General features: G+C 48.0%; 1 protein-coding gene and 1 long non-coding RNA gene across 2 annotated transcripts in view; one reads left to right on the top strand and one right to left on the bottom strand.

Annotated features, from left to right (window-relative positions):
* LOC141585001 (uncharacterized) overlaps window positions 1-17,635 on the bottom strand; it is a 180,145-nt gene that overhangs the window by 158,391 nt on the left and 4,119 nt on the right. The gene's annotated exons all lie outside the window — the stretch shown is intronic.
* LOC120364902 (glycosylation-dependent cell adhesion molecule 1-like) lies at window positions 6,678-8,811 on the top strand. Its single transcript, XM_039471547.1, has 5 exons — window positions 6,678-6,741; window positions 6,848-6,849; window positions 7,401-7,443; window positions 8,225-8,431; window positions 8,681-8,811. Exons 1-5 carry the CDS (start codon window positions 6,678-6,680, stop codon window positions 8,809-8,811), a joined length of 447 nt encoding a protein of 148 aa, XP_039327481.1.

The following is a 17,635-nucleotide window of genomic DNA, read 5'->3' as shown; positions in this document are numbered from 1 at the left end:
GGAGCTTCCTTGGAGCATTTTTAAGGCAGAAATTAAAGGAAAATAAAACCACTACATATTTGAACCCAGGGTTCAGATTGTTGAATATGCCCATTAAGTGCTGTTGGTTGGCCTTTTTAACAACTCCTCCTTGTGGACAGATTGATTTTATTCACTATGTCCCTCTCTCATGGCCATGTGTTTCTGGGCAGGGAGGACCCATCAGGAGATGAATCACAATCAGCCAGAGCCACTCAAAGTGGTCCCACTGCCTTTGCCAAAGCCTAGTTGACATGTCACCCAAAGACACTTGATGCCATTCTGGCTAACGAGACATGAGAGAGAGTATACTATCAAGACTCCCAAGAAAGGACTCCCTTGATCTTAAAATGTAACGCATACGGGAGGAGAAGGGTCATTTTTCTGCCTCTGGAGATTGTGTGGATGTGATACCTGGTGTGGTAGCAGCCAGCTTGCTATCTGAAGAGAGGTAGCCAGAAGACCAGGCTCTTGGACAGAGAAAAGCAAGATGGAGAAATGGAAAGAATCTAAGTCCTTTGGGAATTCATTGAGCTGCTGCATTAACCAAGCCTACTTCTAATGTTCTTCCATCATGAGATAATGCCTTTTTTATTGTTTGAGCCAACTGAATTGGATGGTTCATTACTCCCAAGTAAGAGCATCCTACCTGAGGCTATGTAGGAAACTGGGTGCTCTGGGTTGCATTTGAAATCTATGTTATGAAGCCTGTACATCCCTAAACAAGAGCCCCCAGTGTTAAACCCTCCTCCCCACCACCAGGAGGGAATTCGTGGGAATACAAGTCTCCCTGACACATAGATGTGACCATGATGGCTCACAACCACAACGTGTAATGGTTTTCCCTTACTTAGAGTCCTCTCTGTGGATTCGCAAGCCACACAATTCCTTCCAGATTCAGAATTCCAAAATGTTTTGATCTCCAATCTTCCCCAAGAACAGCCTCCATCCTCTGACTGTGTGTCTGCCGTTTGCATTTCATCTCCTGATGTGCAAGCGGGAAGGACGGCACCTTGACCTTCAGGAGGTCTACCCTCCAACCATCCTGATTCTCTGTGGCCCCTTCTCACAGCTTGCAGTCCTCACACTGGAATATAACCCCGCAGACCAGAGCTAGCTCTCGACACAAAGCATTCAATTTGAGAATTGCTTATGTAATTTGATGGGTGGCTCCAAAGGGCTTTAAGAGGAAAGGAAAAAGCCTACCCATGGATGGGTGAGTGATCATGAGGAGTGCCAGGAACTGCAGCCCATCCAGCTCCATACCCACGGCCACTCACCCACTTCCGACCAGCTGACGGGGCTGTATGTGGGACACTGAGCAGCCGGCCCACGTGGGTAACACTCCCAAGGCCCCATCTTCCAGATGGAGAGAGTGTTTCCACAGACTATCCAGGCTGAGCCAAGTCTGGCTCAGAGCTTCCTGCAGAGAAACTGAATATAGCTGGAACGGACATGACAGCAACGGACCCTGAAGAAGGGACTAGAGACTCACTGAGAACTACTAGATCCGGACTGCGAACAAGACAGAAGCTGCTCGCCCTCCCCACCTGCACCAGGGTCCCACGGCCGTGGAACCTCTCTGCACTTATCTCCCCTCTGCTGGCTCTCTCCTGACCCCCTTCTCTAATGACTCTCCCGTGTCTAATGTGGACCTGCTCCCTCGGGCTGTGTTACCTACTGAGCTCCCCTGTCCACGGCTTTTTTTTCCTCCCTATTCTAATAACGGGATGAAATGAAGTTTGGGAAGTGGTTGGAAGCAGAAACATTGATTTCCTAGAATAGTCAATGGCTATGAGGGAAACTGCACAGAATGTGTGAAATGGAGTTCCACCGGGACGCCAAGGATTTTATGGCTGCTGTACTGTGATGTTGACTCTAGTGATGCTTGGTGTGGGTGGGACATTATGGGAAGAACATGGGAATCAAAGCCAAGCAGTTCCAGGTTCAAATCCCAGCCATGCCAGTGGCCATTAGGTCACTTTGGTAAATTTACTTAACCTCTCTGAGCCTCAGTTTTCCCAATCTGTCAGAGACTATCAATACTACCCTGTAGATTATTATGAGAATTAAATAATCTGGCACCTGGCTCAAAGTCAGACCTCACAGGACGTTGGTCTCCTTTTTCCCCTTCTCTTCTCCAGCCCCACTGCCCTAGGGCAGCAGCCTCCATGGTGATGTCCACCCCCCCCCCATCTCTCTCTCTCTCACTCTGTCTCACACTCTCACTCTCACACACACTCACAGACACACTCACACATACACACATACACTCTCACACTCACATACTCACACAACCAAAACAGTAGACTCTCTACCTCCCAAAATCCTTACCAGCAAAGAAGTTGGAGCTTTTGTGTAGAAGCCATTCTGTCTGCCTAGGATAGTCCTGTTCTCAGCACCTCTGCACTGGAACTGCCCTGGATGCTGGTTTTAAATGTGGGTTCCTGGGCTGCATCCCAGGCCTACTAAATGGAGAGGAAAGGGGATTCAAATGCACTCCCCAGCTGGTTGTGAAGTTTGAGAACAAGCAGGCTGATGCTGTTCTTCTTGAAATAAAAATCTCCCAAGAAGTTTTCCAACTCTGTTCCAAGAGGGTGTCAGCTCCTGGAACAGGAGTTCTAAAGATCCTTGGAGATCCATCTGGACTCTCCCTCTCCTGGCTGAGAAATAGGATGAGGCCCAGAGAGGTGGCCAGGAAGGGGAGGGGCAGCGGTTGCTAATTGAAGACCACAGAGTGAGTCCCTGGCAGAGCTGAATCTTGGACCCAGGTGTCCTGACTAAATGCTAATGATGCTTGAGGTAGGGTGGGTGGAGCTTAAAATAGGCTTTTTGAAGTTTACAAGACTCACTCAGGTTCCATTAAGTGACAGAAGGAAGGAAGGAAGATCAGGAAGCCATCTCAGCAGGCCTCATGGAGTACCAAGCAGAGACCAGCTGGGCTGTGAACCCCTTCAGCCGCTCTGAGGACAGTCACTTTGTCATAGCTTCAGGTCCATGGGCTCCCCTAGACAGGAGTCTTCATCTCTCCCTGCCTCTATCCTGGCCTCTCTCTTCTGTTACTGTTTTTATATCTCTGAGTTTTCTTTCTGTCTCTCTGGCTCAAACTTCACTTGAGAAGCCCCTCATCAGCTTGGTTAGGAACCATCCAGTAGAAAGCCCCAGATCTCTCTGGGCAGGTCTCTCGCCCAGGCCTCCTGAGAGGCCATGGTCTCCCTTGTGTCCAGCCTGCCGATCGTTACCTCTGAATAAATCCCAGACTTCCTCACGAAGAGGAGTGGTTAGGGTAACAAAGACACCTGACCCAAAGTCTGGAATCTTGTATCCAAAGAACCACTGTGACCTCATTTCTCAGAAGGGAGTTACAGGTGTGGCAGACAAGTGGTCACCTTTCCAGGACATGGTTCCCATAACTGAGTAACCAAGATGAGACTGCGCTCTGGGAGGGACAGATCAGGGAGGATGGATGTAGAACGCGTCGCCTGCTTCTAATTCCAGTCTGAGGCTGGTCTGGAACCTTAGGAGCCAAATTTAGCAAATAAACACAGAACACCCAGTTAAATGCAATTTCAGATATATTTGAGACATACTTAGGTACTGTGGAATATTTGAGGCATATTGACAAAATTTTTCATTGCTTCTGTAAAAGTCACATTTAAATGGGTGACTTACATTTTATCTGGCACCCTTACCTGGGAGAGCAGGGACCTGGTCTGTTTTGCTCAGTATTAGAGCTTAAGCACCCACACCATGCCTGGTGTGTGGCAGACATTCTCATTGAACTATCTATGGGAGAAGGCCCCTCAGAGGTCTCCTGCCACACACACTAAAGAGATATTTTGTCGAACAAACATATCCCCCAGGGGCCAGCTTTGCAAAGGCACATTGACTCATTTGACAAAACCAGACTGGAAACTTAGCAAGAGTTAAGATGTGCACTAAATAATTTGGGATTCAGAGATAAGTAAGCTATGCCTCCTGTCCTCAAAATGGTAACTGACCAGTAAGAACAATAGATTTCAAAACGGGTCATTACAGTAGAGTGTGATAAATGCTAGACAATAAAGGCTTAAGGCCAGGGTCCAAGTGATTTTGTTCGTCATTTTATCTCCAAATCTTCCTGCGTGGTAGGCACTTAATAAACAGTAGTAGAATGTAAATGTACTAATGAAAAGATAAAGTTAGGAACAATGCATCGTGGAACTACAGAGGTAAATGACCAGCCAGGGGAGGAGGAATGGTGAGAAGGTTGTGTTCACTCCAGGGAGGAGATGACATCTGATCTGGATCACACTGTGGGAACCTAACGGGCAGATGGAGAGGAAAAAGCTTCCTGACAGAGGAACGACATGAACCCAAGTTTAACACTCCGGTGAGTAGGGAATAGAGATAGAAAATGAGGTTGCGAAGGTGGAGGACCAAGGAGGGGACTTTGTACCCTGGGTTGATGGATAGTCATTAAAGACTTTTGAGTACAGAAGTGGCATGAACTTTGTGAGATCCCTCCAGCATTCGCATGAAGCATGGGCTGTAATGGAGATAGTCTGGAGGCCAGAGGAGCAGTGAAAACTAACAGAGCCTAGTCTGGAGATGATGAGAGCCTCAACATGTGAATTATGGGTATGAGAAAAGAAGCTTGCGGAGCTGAAACCCCACCCTCATAGACTTACTGTGAATGCCCTCCTCTGCCCCATCCCGTTCCCAAATGCCCTGGGCTATGGGAGGAGAGGTTGCTGGTGAGAGGGGAAGTCAGGGAGGAAGAGGTGGTGGGAGGCAGCGTGGACAAACTTCCTTCACTGCACCACCTTGCCCAAGGAGAGAGCTGTACTGGAACAATTGGAGGACAACTGCCAGCCCCTTGGGGCTCTCCCTGGCCAAGGCCTCACACTGGCTGGCACAGCCAACTGTGGTCTCCAGGCATTACCTTACCTATCCACGTGCCCAGCAAGCCATGCTCTCTGCTGAGAGTAAGAGACTCGGTGTCAGGGTACAGCAGCCTTCTCCTTCCTGGAGAGGTTTCACAGAGAACATCAAACTTCCAGCTGGAGAAGGGCACACGGTCAGCTAGATCGGTTCCCAGCCCATGACCAACACCCAGACCCTACTCACAACCCTCATCTGCTCTCCAGATGCCTTTGTGGGCATCCCACTACTCCATCTTGTCCACTTTTAGAGCTGCTAGACCCCAGATGTGGAGTTAGACTGACCTGGGTTCAAACCCACCCATATATGTGGTCTTGTGCAAGTAACCTCACCTCTATGAACATCAGTTTTTTTTTTTTTCCTTGATAAATAACACACACCTCCCAAACCATCATGAATTAAGTGAGATATCCCATGGGAACAAACTCAGGATACTACCTGGAATATAGTCGGAATTTCTACAACTGCCTCACTCCTTCATTCCTGAACTGATGGGGAATTTTATCTGCACCCCAGAGCAGGTGTTCCCAACCCCCAGGTCACAGACTGGCACTGGTCTGTGGCCTTTTAGGAGCCGGGCCACGCAGCAGGAGGTGAGCAGCAGCCAAGTGGGCATTACCACCTTGATCTGCCCCTTGTCAGATCAGCAGCAGCAGCAGATTCTCAGAGATACGCAAGCCCTATTGTGAACTGCACAGGCAAGGGATCTAGGTTGCACGCTAATCTAACTAGTGCCTGATGATTCGAGGTGGAATAGTTTCATCCTGAAACTATCCCCATCCTCCCCCTGGCCGTGGAAAAACTGTCTTCCATGAAACTGGACCCTTGTGCGAAAAAGGTTGGGAACCACTGCCCTAGAGGACAGCCTGGCCCTTCCTTGATTCAGTCACTCCACTAATATTTCCTTGGACTCTGCTATGTGCCACACACCTGCTAGGTGCTGGGAAAACAATGGCAAGCGAAACATATGATCCCAGCCATCCTGGAAGTTTCATTCTTCTGGAGGAGCTAGATATTAATTAAATGATCAAATGGACGGGCACAGTGGCTCACGCCTGCAATCTCAGCACTTTGGGAGGCTGAGGCGGGTGGACCACCTGAGGTTGGGAGTTTGAGACCACCTGAAGTTGAGAGTTTGAGACCAGCCTGGCCAACATGGAGAAACCCCGTCTCTACTAAAAATACAAAATTAGCTGGGCTTGGTGGCATATGCCTGTAATCCTATCTACTCGGGAGGCTAGGGCAGGAGAATCGCTTGAACCCAGGAAGCGGAGGTTGAGGTAAGCTGAGATCATGCCATTGCATTCCAGCCTGGGCAACAATAGTGAAACTCTATCTCAAAAAAAAAAAAAAAAAAGATCATACAAATGAAAGTAAAATTACACGGTAATGAGCACCATGGAAGAGGGAAACTCACACCCAGGTTCTTACTCCAGAGACTTCTGGGGACAAAACCTGGAGCCGACACACGCTCAGCATGGTCCAAGTGAGGGGGAAGGCTGGGGGCCTCGCTTTCCAGTTAACTCGTTTTCCAAAAACTCCAGTTTCCAAAAACAAACGTATTGAGAACAGGAAACTCAGGAGAGGAAACCTAGTATGTTCCCAGGTCCAGTCCTGAACCAGTTTCTCCAGAGTCCATCCTTATCCCAAAATAAATAAAGCCCCGGCCAGGCTGCCTCTTCAGCAACTCTAAGCAGCCTCCCCCAGGAAAAAACTGATCCAGCTACAGCTCCAACATGAAGTTCTTCACGGTCCTGCTGCTGGCCAGCCTAGCTTCCACCTCTCTTGCCGTCCTTGGTGGTGAGTCTGGCCTCCTTCCACACCCCTCAGGTTATTGAGCTGTCAGCTACAGAGACCTCAGCAATTAGAAGGGGCTTCCTTAACCCTTGTAATGAGCTGTGTGAAGAGGTAGAAAGCTGCAGAACCAAAAGTTCACACCTGGAATGACCTAGATATGGAGGTAAGGGATCAGGGCATACGACTCCGGGAATTCTGCAACCTAGAAAGCCCAGGGCTGGAGCCAGAGGGGCCAAAACAGACCCAAATCAGGATGCCCTATGGGTCAATGGAGATTCCGATTAGATTCCAGCCGCTGGTGATGCTGGATAATCCAGGCAGAGTCACTGCCTTTCTCTGGACTTCCATGCCTCCCTCTGTACAATAGGGACATACACATTCATTCCATAGCTACTTACTGAGCACTAACTCTGTGCCAGACACATAGTTCTAGGCACTTGGATACACTAATAGACGCTCAGTCATCATTGAAATTACATTCTAAGAGAAGGTAACAAGCAAGGAACATATTAAATAAATTACAAAGTGTATTTGAAATGCTAAGGCGAACGTAGAGCAGGGTAAGGAAGACTGAGCATGCTGGGGCAGGAGGGGTACACAGGAAAACTCATCTGTTAACTGTCTTGAGGTCTCTGGGTATTTTAACCTCTTCTTTTTCAAAGCCAGAAGACGAAATTCACTCAGAAACTCAGCCTGCAGATGCCTGTAAGTCTCATGCTGGCATCCTTTAGAGTAAGTCCGTGGTGGTAAAAGATTGTCCAGTAAATGATGAATTCTCCATCTGGGAAAGCAGTGGAGCAAAGATAAGCCCTCCTAGTATTGAAACTTAATCCTTCCTGCTGCACTAATTGGCCAAGATGTGAGGGCCAGGAACCGTTTGAACAGCACTTTCTGCTGGCTAGCCATTGGAGATGGGAGTGGGGACTGTACCTCACACCCGAGTGCTGGCAGGCAAAGGGTTTTGGCTCATGGAGGTGAGGATATTGTAGTGGCTCCTCAGTTCCAGGCTCCCCACTGCCACAGCCCAAAAAGCATGAACATAGCAGGATTCTGCTTTGTGTATTATCCGTAGACATGGTTTAATATCAGGCTAGCTTCCCCCAATTTACCTGAGAGAAGCCAGAGAAGGCAGATTCAAGCAATATCCAGAATTCAGATGAAAAGAACCAATGTTTACTGAACGCCTCCAATGCACCAGCCAATGGGACCTGTGTTTGTGAGGTTGATCTGTTTTCACTGGGAAGGTAAATTTGCTGGCAAAAGTGGAATTCCTAATTAATGGCATTCAAAATCAGGGATGTGCCTTTCAGTTGCTCATAGATTTAGATTCTGGCACAAGACCTCAGTCCTACTTGTATGTTAATTAGACAATGACTCAAAACTGAGAGCCTCTGCATGTCAAGGGACATGACACAGGATAACTAGCTGCTGCTCGCCACATGCTCTCACTCCACTCCCCAATCCCTTTATCTCTTCCTGGTTCCAGCTGCCCAGGTCACTCCCAGCCACCCCAAGAAGGACCACGTTTCCAATGAGGACCTCTCTAAGGAGGCTGTCATCTCCAAAGAAGACCTGGTTTCCAAAGAGAAAGCTGTCAAAAGAGCAAAGAGTCAAAAGCCCATACCCCAGGAGGACAATTTCGAAAATGTTCAGCTCCAATTAGAAGAGACTGCAGAAGTGACTCCCAGGGCTGGTAAGAGCCAGGGAAGGGGGAAGCCGCTGGGAAAGTATTGAAAGGAAAAGTAAGGGGCTGGGAGCTACTTGGGTGGAAATAGGTGGGGTTAGAAAGAGAAAGGAAGCTGCGAAGGAACAAGAACTAAATGTAAGTGAGAGTCGAATGAAGCATTGATCACTAGCACTGCGAAAGGCTATTGCGGGGTGGAGGGGAGAGGGTGGAAGGGAACCAGCCTTAACTCGACATTTCCCTCCCAATACTCCTCAGCAACCACCTCAGAGAGAAAACTCACCAAACTGGGCCATAAAATTGGGAAGAATCTGGACAAAGCAACAAAAGGAATCATGAACTATCTGAAAAACCTAATCCCTAGCGCCAATGATGTCATGAGACCCTAATGATGAGGTGCCTGAATCTCAGCCTGGGTTTTGGGAGGGGCCGCATCCCAGCGTCATCTTTCAGCTCCTCAAATGCGTGCATTAAAGCATTATGTCCCAAGCCTGGCTCTGTGGTGGCTTTGCTGGGCTCAGGAAGAGAGGCAGGATGCCCCCAACTCTACTGAGCTTCTTTCTAAGCTACCCTATCCCTTCGAGTTTAAACTTCTCATCCTCCTCAGCTTACAAACCTGCTCATGTCTCCACATCCCAAAACATCTCCTACAAAGTCATGACCCTCCTTATGCTGCCCCCACCTCACCAATGCACTGCTCGATACCCCTCAGCTCCCGTGCCCGCCTCGTGCCCCTACAATCTACCAGCTGCACCCACCCATCCTCCACAACTGCTCTCCAAAGAGTCACAAACATCAGCAAATCCTGTGACTGCTTCTGTAGAACTGGACCCAAGTACCCCTTCTAGAAACTTCTCCTTGCTAACTTTCCAGGACACTTCCCTCTCCTAGTTCTCCGAGCTCCCTGTTCCTTCCTCAGCACATTTTTTTGGACTGCACCCTGTGCTCCCAGCATCTCATCCTGTACCCTCTTGTCTTCTCTCCACCCTCTTCCTCTACACCCTCATCTGCCAAGACTCGTGCTTCGCCGCAGAGTGGATGACTCCCATTCACCCACTCGACAAACACTCCCCACGTGCTTACTATGTGCCAGGCCCATCTACCTGATATGTGACAATCTCCTCCCACCCCTGGCCAGTTCCCACTGTGACAGCACCTTAGATTCAATGGGTAAAGAAGAGCATGGGAAAATGAAAGTTTCTGTCTTACAAATGAAGGGAAGCTGTCACTCAAGGGCAGGTAGGATGGCAGGAAGGGAAACATCTCTGATCTCTGGTGTCCTACCTCAAAGACATATAAAAAGATGTGCTCAGAAGATCAGCAGAGCAGCCGACCTGCTGCAGTGCAGAGCTGGTCTGTCCTGGCCCAGGAAAATCTGGAAATATGTTCAGACCTGGAGACAGATAAAATAATCTATTTCCTCCCTTTACTTTCTCCTCATATAGAAAGTTGTCACATGCCCACTTTCCCTAGTTTAGCTACCTTCCCCCCCACCTAGAAGAACATACAACTCCAGCAAAATCATTTCTCAAGCTAGATTGAAAGTTCTATTATGGTCTTTCTCAAGATATAGCTTAAGATAAGGCAAAAATTCTTTTTGAAATGACAGAGGAGGGAAGATAGGAGCCTGTGGAGTTCAGGAAAAAATTGGAGGGGAGTTTCCTGAGTGGATGATATTAGAAACGTGGAAGTGTGCAGATTAAGAAGCCCCAGATTTGGTCCAGAGCGGTGGTTCACTCCTGTAATCCCACCACTTTGGGAGGCTGAGGCGGGTGGATCATAAGGTCAGTAGTTCAAGACCAGCCTAACCAACATGGTGAAACCCTGTCTCTAGTAAAAATACCCCCCCCCCAAAAAAGAAAGAAAATTCGCAGAGTGTGGTGGCATGTGCCTGTAATGCCAGCTACTCAGGAAGCTAAGGCAGGAAAATCACTTGAACCCAGCAGGCAGAGGTTGCACTGAGCCAAGATCATGCCACTGCGCTCCAGCCTGGGTGACAGAGCGAGACTCTGTCTCAAAAAAAAAAAAAAAAATAGCTGCAGATTCATCCTTCTGATCCTCCAGTTCAGGCTAATACAGAAAAGGACATGAGAGTTGTTACCTAGTGGGGATCGAGCATCCATCCTACTAATGGCTGGACAGCTGTGCCACAGTGCAGGGCTCTCTGTGAAAACTGGATAGGAGACCTCAGGCTAAAGAGCCTCTGCCCACATTCCCAACCCCAACTGACTCACTAATGAACAGAACACTTGAGGCCAGGAGTTTGAGACTAGCCTGAGCAACAGCAAGATGCCCAGGGCTGGAGAAGCCACTATCAGGCTCCCATCCATAAGGTCTGTACTCTTCCCCCAAGGAGGAGGAAGGAAGGAATGGACAGGTAGGCTGGGAAGTATTCCCTCCAACCTGTTCTTCTTGTTGACAGGGGATAGAAAGAAATGCCCCCACCACAGAGTGGCTTTCTCTCTTCTGAAGGCTTTGGGCTTAACAAGCGAGCCTGAGATCTGTGACCAGCCAGAGCTGTGATTTGAGGGGTGAGGGAGAGAAGACCAGCAGCACATCAGAGTGGTCTTCCACCCGGCAGATATTTGGCCATTTGTGCCTTAAGAAGCGGCCTTACAAATCGGGCATGGTGGCCGATCACGCCTGTAATCCCAGCACTTTGGGAGGCCAAGGCAGGTGGATCATGAAGTCAGGAGTTCAAGACCAGCCTGGCCAACATGGTGTAACCCCGTCTCTACTAAAAATGCAAAAATTAGCCAGGTGTGGTGGCGGGTGCCTGTAATCCCAGCTACTTGGGAGGCTGAGGCAGAGAATTCCTTGAACCCAGGAGGCGGAGGTTGCAGTGAGCCGAGATCCTGCCACTGTATTCCAGCCTGGAGTGCAGACTCTGTCTCAAAAAAATAAATAAATAAAAAATAAAGTAGCCTTACCATATGCCCACTGATTTAATATACAGTAACTCCCACTATATGGCAAGCCCTAGTGCCAAATGCTTTATACATATTTACCCATTTAGCCCTTGAATAATACTTAAAAAGTTTGTTATCTCCATTTTCAGATGAAAAAAAAAAAACAAGTACAGCTTCTCATCACAGTTCTTTCCTCCTGAAATTGGTGGGGTGGCAAGTTTACTGTTGATATCCAAGCCTCTGAATTGAGTTCAAATAGGACACAAACTAACTCCAAGACTGTACTGTTCCCTAAACTCTTATTTCCTCTCTCCAGTCTGCTCAGTCATGTTGCTTAGTACAGCTCACTTGAGGGTTACAAAATAAGTATGATATAGCAGCACAAAAGATCAAATAATTCAACATTAGAAAAAAAAAAAAAAGTCCTAAGTTTGAACATAAACCCTCTTCTATTTTTTTTTTTTTTCTTTTTGGCAGGGTCTCATTCTGTCACCCAGGCCGAAATGCATTGGCACAGCCTCAGCTCACTGCAACCTCTGCTTCATGGGCTCAAGCGATCCTCATTTCAAAAGGAACAAAGAACAAAATTGAAATACTCTCTTTCAATGCAAGAAAAGGAAAGTCCAAAATTCCTCCCTTCCCAATGTTTTATTCTTCTCATCCTTGGCCAAGAGTCTCATTCAAAAGGCACATAGGTATGTTCATTTGTCTAGGCATCTCCATTCTGAAAGAAAATTCATTTCCCAGCCCGGCATGATGGCTCTCATCTACAATCCCAACACTTTAGGACCCAAAATGGCAGGAACACTTGAGGCCAGGAGTTTGAGAGTAGCCTGAGCAACACAGTAAGACCCCCACATCTATTTTTTTAAAAAAAATATATATATACAGTTTGCTCGGTGTGGTGGTGCACACATGTAGTCCCAGTTACTTGGGAGGCTGACATAAAAGGGTCGCTTGAGCCCAGGAATTCAATGCTGCAGTGAGGTATGATTGCACCACTGCCCTCCAGCCCAGGGTGACAGAGTGAGACTATGTCTCTAAATAAATAAATAGAAAATCCATTCTCAAAACCTCTTTCTCTGTCTCCCCTACCCAGCTGCCAGGTGCTGGCTGGGCCTTCACACATGAAAAACTTTGTGACCTCTTGGGAAGGGGTGGAGAGAGTGGTTTTGTTTTCTTTCTTTTTTTGTTTTGTTGTGTTGTTTTGTTTTTTGTTTTGTTTTGTTTTAGACATGGTCTCACTCTGTCACCCAGGCTGGAGTGCAATGGTGCAATCTCAGCCCGTTGCAACCTCCGCCTCCTGGGTTCAAGCGATTCTCCTCCCTCAGCCTCCTGAATAGCTGGAATGACAGGCGTGTACCACCACACCTGGCTAACTTTTGTATTTTTAGTAAAGACAGGGTTTCATCACATTGGCCAGAATGGTCTCGGTCTCTTGACCTCATGATCGATCCACCTGCCTCGACCTCCCAAAATGCTGAGATTACAGGTGTGAGCCACTGTGCCTGGCCTGGGAGTGGTTCTTGTCATTTTTGTTGCTCCAGCTGTTTGGTAGACTAAGATCTGGAAGGGAAAAGGGGGGACACGCACTCTCCCTCTCACTTTAGCTTCCCAGTGTAGAGATAGGGCTGGGTACCTGCGCCTCCATCCTCCCTTTGGCCTGGGGTGAGCCCCTGCCTCAGAGCTCTAAGCTGTGACTACAGAAAGGATCACGGTGAAGCCTCACAAATCTGTAGATGAGGAGGAGGACACAGAGCCATCAGCATGGAGCGGGTTCCCTCAGAATCAGGGAAAAGGCTGCTATGCCTAGAGGCAGGGGACTGGCTGCATTCTGGTCTTTTCCCCCCTGAAATGTGAGTAGTTCCTCCAGCATCTACGAAGTTGACTTAATCCAACCCCAAGGAGCCCATGGGTCCCTCTTTTTCCTTTTTTTTTTTTTTTTTGGCAGGGGGGACCAGAGTTTTGCTCTGTCCCCAGGCGCCAGGCTGGAGTGCAGTGGTATGATCTCGGCTCACTGCAACTTCCACTTCCCGGGTTCAAGCAATTCTCCTGCCTCAGCCTCCAAAGTAGCTGGGACTACAGATGCGCGCCACCACATCCAGCTAATTTTTATATTTTAGTAGAGACGGGGTTTCACTATGTTGGCCAGGATGGTCTCGATCTCTTGACCTCGTGATCCACCCGCCTTGGCCTCCCAAAGTGCTGGGATTACAGGTGTGAGCCACCACACCCGGCGGTTCCCTCCTTCTCAAAGTCAGAGTAACTAGGATACATGAAATACCATGCACCAGCTCCACACCAACCAAACTCAAAAACACAAGCACATTCTCAGGCCTCAGAGCAATTACATGCCCAGGCCCTAGCGCATGGTTTTTTGTGAGGTTTTTAAGTTGTTGTTGTTTTTTTTTTCTTTGGAGGGGTAGAAGGTAGAAGAAAAAACCTTTTACACAGGTTCAAGGCGCAGGAGAAAGATGTCATGGAGGGCCAGGGCTCAGCAGCAGGGCCACAGGTGTGCCTGGCTCCATGGAAGTTCTCCAGCCGCTCTTCCTCTGCTGCTGTGGGCCTCATCGCATCTGTGCTCCTCCTTCATGTCATCAGCGGTGAGCAGCTCACGGCAGCACAGGGGACAGGAATTTGTCTTGCTTAGCCAGGGAAGGTTCAGTTGCAATGGAAGAGGTGAAGGCAAGGCATCTCAATGACAGTCTCTTCCTCATGGCTCGAAAGACACAGGGGGCACTCGAGCTGTACAGGAATCCCATGGCTAACGCCAGGATCATGCTATGGCAGAAACTAAGTGGTATCTGCAAGAAGAGAGAAAGCCTCGACTTCACAAGTGGGAGTGACTAATTTTGGCATTAAGTTTGCCGTCAGAGGGTGGGGACGCGAATTCTGCATCTGCTTTCAAAGAGGGGGCTTAAGATATTTCTATCATCTTAGTATATTTAGAAATTTAAGCTTGATTCAATAATACCACAATGCATACATATATCAAAACATCACATTGTACCCCATAAATGTATACAACTGTGATTTGTCAATTAGAAAATTAAAAACTGTTGAAAAACAGACTCTCATATGTGACTAGATCTATTTATTTCACCCATGAATTCCCTTTAGAGTGTATTTCATCTTCTCAGTAATTCTGTGGCATGCTTCCTCAGGGCATGGGTGATAACAGCCCCCAAGCCCCATTTAAAAAAAAAAAAAAAAGTGCATTCTTGGAAACTTACGTTACCTAGTAACCTTTCACCACTAAACCTGGTCCTCTTCTCGCTCACTCTGTGCAAGTGACTGGATCCACGCTCCCTCTAGTGGCCTCAAACTGTTTTGCATCATTGTTAAATCTCTCCAGGCCCCACTCACCCTCCCTGAACTAGAAATAAATAAATGTTCTGCTCTTTTCTAGTTCCATCCTTGAAACTACTTAGGAATGGAGACAGTTCCCTTCTCTTTTAACATATCTCAAGCATGGGCTCTATGAACTCAAACTTTCACCCGAGAAAATCTCATCTTTTCTCCCAACTCAATCAACAGAACTACCCTCTTTTTTCTTTTCCCTTTCTCTCTGACTTTTCTCACTATAAGACCAAGACTTGTATCTTATATGAACCCCACGTTTCCTTGATTCTTTAGGAAAACAGGATTTCTAAAGAGTGTTCCTGGCACAGGACTTGTTCATTTCTCTCGTACTCTTCAAGTCTATGGTAATTTCACTGAGTTTTCTTCACTTTCACCCACAACCACATTTCCTCCGCATACGGGATCTTGCTATCTTTATCTGCATGAAGTCGACCACACCTCTGTGGTTAATCCCACAGTGGGCCTCTGAAATCTGAAACCCTAGCTGGAGCTTCATAAATGTACAGCCCCAAGCCACTCTCAGACGACATGGTAGGAAATAACCTCAGGAGCCTGTGATCGGGCCATAAACAAAACCCCTCCCATGTCCTTCTGCCACCTGAAATGCAGTTCAAAACAAAGGAGACGCTGGGAACTGCGTCTGTGGGTGAGAAAAAAAGAACAGGAGAAAAATGTTAAATGAAAACTCAGAAAAGAGAACAACAAAACCAAAGTAGACAATCAAGAACTGGGACAGCCACCCTAGCATCACCTACGAAACATTAGCACACGTCATCTGAAGCCAAAGTTTCACAGCCTTATGCTCTGTACCCAAGTGGAATTAGAAAACTCTCATTCCAGCCTCAGCTGCACCACGCAGCTGCAGGTCAGAGTTACCTTTAGTGCCTTTGCTGTTAACTGAATCCGGGTCCCCCAAGGCCACCATATTACCTCTGTCTAACTTCCGTTCTGTTTAAGCCATGGCATTGCAATCTTTTTTTTTTTTTTTTGAGATGGAGTTTTGCTTTTGTTACCCAGGCTGGAGTGCAATGGCACGATCTCGGCTCACCGCAACCTCCGCCTCCTGGGTTCAGGCAATTCTCCTGCCTCAGCCTCCTGAGTAGCTGGGATTACAGGCACGCGCCACCATGCCCAGCTGATTTTTGTATTTTTAGTAGAGACGGGGTTTCACCATGTTGCCCAGGATGGTCTCGATCTCTTGACCTTGTGATCCACCCGCCTCGGCCTCCCAAAGTGCTGGGATTATAGGCTTGAGCCACCGCGCCCGGCCCCAGCATTGCAATCTTGTTACTACCCCTGAACCAGTGCCTTCCTATACCTCTCCACCTCATCTTCCATCTCGTTAAATATCACCACCAGATACTCAGTTACTCAAACCAAAAACCTAAGAGTCAGTCTTGATTTCTGCCTTTCCTTCAATCTCTACAATCAATTCACCAACAAGGCTATAGATTCTGTCTCTAAAATGTATCCTGACTTCGCCATCCCAGCTCCAGGGAGGGCCACCAGCATGCCATCCCTCTGCCCCTCTGAGTCCGGCCAATGGAGAAGGTGTCCAGAGAACAGGGAGCAAAAAGGAGACCAAAGCTTCAGTTTCGTTAATGGCCAGACAAGTGCCAGAGAACCCACAGCACTCTGACCTCTCTGGCAAGGCTGAGCTGGGGAACGCTAGTCGAGACACAAGCCCAGAAGGGGCCTTCTCTCTGTCCTGCTGCCTGAGCTGCTCAACAGAGAGAGAAACAGCAGGCATCCTCCAGAGCAGAGGTAGGGAGGCGAAGCCCTGTCCAAGTGTGTATGCTCATGAGAGAGGGAAGGAGAGAAAGAGGCCAAGCTGCTGAGGAACATGCCTGTTGGTGCATTAACTCGACCCCCTGGTGAAACGTGGTGTAATAAATGTTCTGTCTCACCAGCTGTCATAGCATCTCACCCTGCGGGAAGGAGCAGTCACCCAGAAGACAGCCTTTCACCTCATATTATTTTCTAATTACAAATTACCGCACATTTACCAGCTTAAAACAACCCACACTTATTATCTTACAATTCTGTAATTCAGGAGTTCCAGATGGGTCTCCCTGGGCTAAAACCAAGGCGTGTCAGCAGGGCTGCGTTCCTTTCTGGAGGCTCTAGGGGAGAATTCATTTCCTTGCCCTTACCGGCTTCTAGAAGCTGTCCACAGTCTTTGGCCCATGGCCCCATTCCTCCATTTTCAAAGCCAGCCCCATCCCGCCAAGTCTGCTCACACTGCCATCAATCTGCTTCTCTCTTTGGAGTCCTTTGTCCACATTTAAGGATGCTTGAGATTACACTTCACCCACCCAGATAATCTAGGATAATTTCCCTATTGTAAGACCAGCTGAAGCTGGGTGCAGCGGCCCACACCTGTAATCCCAACATTTTGGGAGGCTGAGGTGGACAGATCGTGAGGTCAGGAGTTCAAGACCAGCTGGCCAACATAGTGAAACCCCATCTCTACTAAAAATACAAAAATTAGCCAGGTGTGGTGGCAGATGTCCGTAGTCCCAGCTTCTTAGGAGACAAGTGAGAGAAGCACTTGAACCCAGGAGTCGGAGGTTGCAGTGAGCCAAGGCCATGCCATTGCACTTTTGACAGAGTGCGATTCCCTCTCAAAAAAAAAAAAGAAAAGAAAAGAAAAGAAAAAAGAAAAACAGCTGATTAGCAACTTCAGTTCAATCTGCAACCTCAATTCTCTATTGCCAATGTAATAGAGGTTCTGTGATTTCAGATGTGGACATCTCTGTGGGGCCCTTAGTTACTCTGTTCCCACACATCTCCTGCTCGCGCGGGATAAACCACCACTCACAGGCCCCTTAAGCCACAGGAATCAGTCGCCAAAGACCTTTGAAACCACAGCACTGAGGTCTATTCCTTGTCCCGATCCCTCCTGGAGAAAGGTGGACAACCGAGACCCTTGTGTCCTGTC

This window comes from Saimiri boliviensis, chromosome 7 (assembly GCF_048565385.1).
Source record: "Saimiri boliviensis isolate mSaiBol1 chromosome 7, mSaiBol1.pri, whole genome shotgun sequence".
Lineage (NCBI taxonomy): Eukaryota > Metazoa > Chordata > Mammalia > Primates > Cebidae > Saimiri > Saimiri boliviensis.
This window is presented reverse-complemented; position numbering and strand designations above follow the sequence as displayed.